General features: G+C 40.3%; 1 protein-coding gene across 1 annotated transcript; it reads right to left on the reverse strand.

The window, feature by feature from the left end:
* Positions 1-2186: 2186 nt before the first annotated feature.
* On the reverse strand, positions 2187-5065 carry LOC122041963 (pentatricopeptide repeat-containing protein At3g18020-like). The gene has a single exon (XM_042601864.1). The coding sequence runs from the start codon at positions 4995-4997 to the stop codon at positions 2631-2633; it is 2367 nt and encodes a 788-aa protein (XP_042457798.1). The 5' UTR covers positions 4998-5065; the 3' UTR covers positions 2187-2630.
* Between the last annotated feature and the right edge of the window lie 2009 nt (positions 5066-7074).

Genomic DNA, 7074 nt, shown 5'->3' on the forward strand with positions numbered 1-7074 from the left:
TTTCCTTCATAGTTGTTCTCTTATGGAGGACAGTCTAATGAAGAGAAATTTTGCTCTGATATCACTTGTTAGGTTTTAGAGAGCTTAAAATCACTCTTCTTCTTCCTCTAGCTACTCTCAAGGCAGTTAGTCCAATCAAGCGCAAACCTTCTCTAATGCCACTTTTTGGGACTTATGACATCACTAGAGGGGGTGAATAATGATTCACTTCCATCATTCGATTTCATTTGTCAACTTGTGCTTATCTACAAAAGGTTACTATGTAGAGAAAATAAAAACAATACATAACAAAACAACACAAGAACACATTAATTTTTACAACGTTCGTAACTCTCGGTTCCTACTCTACGGCCTAGCATTCTAGCACTAGGATCATTATGCCTTATACTTACTCGATATCTTCCAAATGCAAAGAAACCTCTTATAAACCTATACTTACAAAGCAATATAAGCCAAAGATAAAAATATAAATGAAAATAAATACAATAGAACTAAAAAAGTTACACCAATGAAACTTTGCTTTGACCGCTTTTGGTTACTTTGGATTACCTCTTAAAGGTCTAAAATGTAGCAACGATTCCCCTCAAAACCTTCAAAAATTGACGTTCAAAATCTTTTATAGGCTTCAAGTCATGGTTGAAATCCACCTAATAGTCAACTGCTTGTCATCATAAGTCTATTGCTCCACTATTGATTCAAACGTTGCTTTGTTCTATCAACCCAATGACTCAATTCAGGTCAATAGTAGTTGATTGCTTCTCACCATCAATAAATTATTGACGATCAATTGTATTTCTAGATCGACTATAAAAGATATTCTACTTGCTCCAACAATATCAATAGTTGACTATAATTGACTATTAAAATGTACAGTAGTCCATTGATCACACCTTAAACCCCTTAAATCTCGAACTCATGGTTTATGGTTCATCATTAGACTGCTAACACTCAACAGTCTATTGCTCACACTCTAGGAGTGCCCAAAACCCCCTTTAACCATGAATTTGTGATTTCATGCCATCAATTGATTGTTGTTCTCATAGCAGTCGATTGATATCTCTATTTCAATCTTACCAAGGATGAAATCTCATTTTCCCTAGTATCTACTCAACATATCGAGATTTTCTTTGTCTAGCATCTAGTTAACTTTAATCTACTGAAAGTTCCTTTGTCTAATATTCGATTAACCTGAACTTGCTGAGACTTCACCATTGCCAAACATCTTGTCCTTCTTCACCTATTTGGACTTCACATCTCATGCCTAACATATGGTTAATCTTAACCCGCTAGGATTTCACCATTGCTAAACATTCAATTTTCCTTGACTTATTTGGACTTCCCTTAGACTTCATGACCCACTTGGGCTTCACTTCTTATGCCAGTGTTCGATCAACCATGATCCACTTGGATTTCACCCTTGCTAACTATCTGTTGGACTTTCAACTGGCAAAAGGCAACAATAACCCATTTGAACTTCGCCCTTGCCAACTTCCTATTGGAATTTCGACCATCAAATGTTTGATCAACGATAACCCATTTGAACTTCTTTACTAACAAGTATCTGATCATCTTTTATCTACTTGACTTTTTACTCAACCATCAACCATTGACACCCAAAACAATCTTGGTCAATCTTGATCCGAGGTTGATTGCACTAACAATCTCCTCAATCTCCTCCTCTAATAATATCTCTTTTTTACTTGAGCACCATCAAACATATTAATCAAACATCAAGCTTGATCAAAGGTCAATTATTAATCTAGGGCTCGGATCCCCTCCTCTGTCGTGTAACTTTTGCTTGACAGAGTGCCCGTGGTAGCATTTGGGTGCCACTCAGTTCACCGTGACCACCAGTGCTTGGTGGAATTCACGGTCGATCGAAACCAGCCCCTACTGGCAGCCTGAGATTATCTCTCAGGTCATTTTGACTGTAAATACTCATAAATCTTCGGCATTAGATTGTTTGCTTCTAACATTCTTGTCAATAAATTTAGCTTGTGTACGAGTCAATACTTTTATTTGATCATACCGGACTACTGTCCATGTTCATATTCCATTTATTAGTTATGAAAATCAATTTTCCAACAACAAATCACTATGTCTTATTCATAAAGGAGACACCAACTTCATTCAAGTAAAACACAATTACAAATGGGTAAGGTTGCACAGAAATGAATTAGTAGATATTATGTATAGTAAAGTTATTGCACAGGAAGGAGACATATTAAACATCCTATCAGATATCTCACCGTTACGCACACATGTCTTCCATAGATCTGTGACAATCACAAATCAGACACATCAACAAGCCAGGGGAGGAGGGACTGATTGTGTTTGTGTAGGAGGAACTCATATTTTCTATTGATCAGGAAAAGAATTTTCCATTGCTCATAAATTTTCTACAAAATTAGATACTAAAACACTCAGCAAATTATTCATTAGAAATATATTCTCTAAAGCATAAGGATCCAACTTCCATGGAACAAAGGGATCCTTACTGCACCACTATGCTCTGGCTACGGTGGCACTACATTTTTGTTGAATCTGTGTTAATTGCATGCTCATGCTGTCCAAATTCTGTATTAGGCTCTAAATCTCCCCTCTCGTCATTTGTTAAAATTCCTGATATCTTAGAGAAGTCCAAAAATTCTCCTCGCAATCTTTGAAAGGGGTTCTTTCTGTTCTGAATGCCTAAAATTTTCAGCTTCACCATCTCCGATCAAGTCAGTATGCTTTATATTTCTCTGATTCTCACAAGTATCCTCCTCAAGTAGTTTATAAAAGGATGTATCTACAAGGCCTTCCAATTGGTTATCATGGTTTCCAGTATTATTGTAGGACTCTGCTTCCTGTATGATCGATTTCACATCATGTTGAAGCTTTACTGGTATTTCTACTTCCTCTGCAACTGTGTTGAATTCAGATTCCAGATTACTGATACAACATTCTTTGCCATTTTTATCATGTAACTTGTCAAGAATTCTCCAAGTTACAGCATCTGGTTTTGTCCCATTCCTTTTCATCTCTTTCACTATCTGATAAGCCTCCTTTTTCAGACCCATCTTGCAAGCATAGTCAATCACAATGTTATAGCTTACAATCCCAGGAATAAGCCCACAGTCCACTAATTCATATAAGAAATCACAGGATTGTTCAAATTTTCCTGAAGAGCATAGACCTTTAAGGATAGCTCCATAAACATAATCATCATGGATCTGTGATGGCCAGATGATATCATCCCAAAACTTCTTGACCTCTTCGAGTCGTCCCATGTTACATAATCCTTCAACCAGTATGGTGTATGTTGTGCTGTCAGCAGTGATATCATTACCTAACATGTCATGGAATATTTTCATAGCTTCATCGACCTTTTGAAGCCTCGTTAATCCATGAAGAATGGCATTATATGTCACAATATTAGGAGCACAACAGCATATTGGCATAATTTTGTTCAATACATTAAGGGCTTCTACAGGTTGACCAACATCCATGAAACCATGGATAATCGTAGTAAATGTAACCACATCAGGCTCAGTAAACTTACCATTTAACATATCATCGAGTATCTTCTTTGCTTCGTGTACTTTTCCAATCTTGCAGAAACCATGGATCACAATATTAAGAGTCACCACGTCTGGTCGGCATTGCTTCTGCAGCATTGATACAAGCACATTCAACTGTTCACTCGGATGCTCAAGAAGACGCAAAGCACTCAACAAGATATTGTAAATTCTTGTCTTATCGACAGCCTCTCTTTGCAGCATAAACTCAGCAACATCCTGGGCCTTGTGAACATCCTTTTCTTGGCAAAGACCCTCGACCATAACTTTGTAAGTAGACTCTGTTGGTGAATAGCCTAACTCGATGCCCTCCTTGAACAACTGATAGGCCCTCATGCAACCCCTTCCTTTGCTCAGACCATGGACAATGCAGTTGTAAGAAGCCATACTGGGAAGAAATCCTCTCTTCCTCATTATGTATACGATTCGTGAAGCCCCGTGATACTTTCCAGCCCTGCAGAGTGAATCCATCATTTGCCCATACGCAAACAACTCACTCACAGTTTTCCCCTGCGGCATATCCTCGGCAATACTGAAAACTTCATTGAACAATCCTTCTCGACACAAACAGTCAATCAAATTGGCAAATGCGGCACTGTTGGCCGATGGATCACTCTCCTCCTCCATCTTCTTCCAAAGCTCCACCATCAAGTCCCTCCCCTCTTCGAATCTCCTCTTCCTGAGAACCGCCTTGATCAACACGCTGTAAGTGAGAGAGTTGGGAGGAACGGCAGCTTCGTTCATTTCGTCAAACAGCCGTCGAGCACGATCCAATTCTCCAATTCTGGCGAAGCCGTGGATGAGGGCGGTGTAGGAAACGGTATTGGGCAGGCGGCCTCTGCTCCTCATGTCGATCAGAATGCCGTGGGCTTCGGCGGGTTGAGAGTGAGAGGAAAGTTGGTCGATGAGGCGATTGTAGTTGGTGAGGGAGGGAACGAAGGCGGGTTTAGCGTCCGTGAGGCAGGCCACGGCCTGGAGGGTGAGATGCGGAGTGGCGGCATCAAGGAGGCGGGCGATGAGGACGTTAGCCGTGCGTTCGTCTGGGAGCCAACCGGAAGCGGTGGAAAGAAGAAGGCGGCGGTGGGCCTCCTCGAAGCGGCCTGCGGCGCAAAGGGAGTGGATGATGCTGGCAAGGTTGAGGAAGTCTGGGCGATAGCCGCGAAGGCGAAGACGGTCGAGAAGCCGGAGGGCCTCGTCGACGTCTCCATGGACTGCGCATAGCGAGTGGATCTTCTTCCTCCAGTACGATCGATTGGCGATGCTTTCTCCTTCGAACACCATGCCCGCCTCATCCTCATTGACTGGGTTCTGATCCGATCTGGGCTGGAGATGTATTTGAGCGGTGAGAAAACGGAGAGGAGAGGGAAGGGAGCGGAAAGCTTGCGATTGAGCGCCGCCGGCCGGAGATGCCACCGGGAAGCGCACGCAAGGCGGCATGAAAATTGATGGTCAAGCTCAATCCGATCTTGGCGTGGACTCGACGGCAGGAGCAAAATTGTTTTTTTTAAAAACAATTAATTGAAATTTATTCAACTGTAAGCTCGATTACTTTATAAAAAATATTTCTTTTATTCTCTTCCTTTCCGTCTGTTATTAAAAATGGTAGCAAAGAAATTTTTCTAAATTTAAATTTCCCTGACACTCTCTGTCTTGTCTCTTCCTTCGTGGCCATCTTCCATCGCAACTCGCTCCTTTTTAGGCACATAGCTGACAACTGAAGCTTGTTCTTGAGCTTGCTGAAGCTTCCCAAATTACACGTTGAACACAAAGTTAATGCTGGTTTTGAAGCACCCCTCTCCCTTCTCGATCGTAAGTCTTTCCACTCTATTATCCATTTTCAACTATGTACAATACATTTTAGCTATGATATATCCTACAATGCACAAACTCTAGCTGCTTTTTTACCAGTTTTTACTTATATAATTTACAGAGAACTTCTCAAACATCAATTCTCATATTTCATAACCAATGGTAATTCATTTCATTTTAAATTATAGATTAGAAAAATGTATAAGGTCGACGCCTGCAGCCACTTGGACAGTTAGCTGCTACACGTAGCAGCTACTTCAACGATTAGCTACAATACCTTGTAGCAATTAAATATCCAAGTAGCTGCTACAATGTGCAGTAACTATTTAGTAAGTCTTTCATTTTAAGTTGTAATTCCTTCTATTAATAATATATATTGTTTATACATGATTCTAAATGATCTATTTAATTAATATAGAGTAAAACATATGTTGACTTTATTGGGTGTTTCAGGTGTTAAACTATTCATTAATATATCTGTTACAACATTGTATCAGCTACTTGGAATGTTAGCTGCTACAATGTTGTAGCAACTACTTGGAATATTAGTTACTACAACGTTGTAGCAGCTAATTCGACGGTTAACTATTGCAACGTTATAGCACCTAATTCCATAATGTAACAGCTACCCTACAATAGCTGCTCCACGTTATAGCAGCTATTTTATATTACCTGCTCCACGTTGTAGCAACTAGCTGACACCAATTAATATATGACGACTCATCAATTAATATTAATGGAGACCTACCTACTCCGGATCATTGATCTGTCACTTCCATAGAATGACCACTCATACTTGTTATAAACCATGGCCTGTGAACACAGGCAGAATCCGACTTTGGTAGAAGGGCAACTATAGGCGCCTGATACTCTTATTCCCGGATTTTACAGCAGCCTTGACGCTTCTCATTATCACTTCCATATCATCACTCTTTTGCGAGCCTTCTCACTTTCTCCATCATTCTTCCTTTCATGATACTTTTACGAGTAGCATAACTATGATGTCATCTTACCTACACCACCTTCGTCATTCCTTTCATGGCATCCACTTGTAGGATCGTTGCACTAGAGGGGGGGGGGTGAATAGCGCTCATGACTTTCACATTTATTTTTCACAAAACACAAAATAAGCAGCAGAAAGTAAGAAACAAAGAACAAGGGTACCAAGAATTTACTTGGTTTGGAGCCTGTGACGACTCCTACTCCAAGGTCCACAATCGTTGTTCGCTTTAGTTGAGCATCCACTATAGTATCGAAAAATCTTTACAAGTTTAGATTACAAAGTTGAAACATTCAAGTATTGCATAAAAAGAAACTTGTTATCGATGACTTAGAGAATTTAATCTTTTGGCGTGATCATCGTCGAAATAGCGTTTGGGCATTGTCAAATTGTTTCTAGAAAGAGCACAGGAGCTAAAGTTGTTCTCAATGAATTGATGATCTCGAAGCTACTGGTCGAGCCACTTTTTATAGCCAAGTTGGATGTGATCCGGATCCACTTATCTCGGGATCATTGTTTGACTTGACACTGATCGGTCGATTGATCCCCTTAATTGGTCGACTGAACCTGTTGAATCCACCCTACTTTATGTCCAGATGTTGCCGCTCCGGATAAGATCTTTGTTTGATCGACTGATCCTGTTGTTTGGTTGATCAAACCCTAGATGCTCTTCGGCTTATCTGGTCCGATCAACCCAGTCTGAAC

The sequence above is a fragment of the Zingiber officinale genome, chromosome 2A (genome assembly GCF_018446385.1).
Source record: "Zingiber officinale cultivar Zhangliang chromosome 2A, Zo_v1.1, whole genome shotgun sequence".
Taxonomy (NCBI): domain Eukaryota; kingdom Viridiplantae; phylum Streptophyta; class Magnoliopsida; order Zingiberales; family Zingiberaceae; genus Zingiber; species Zingiber officinale.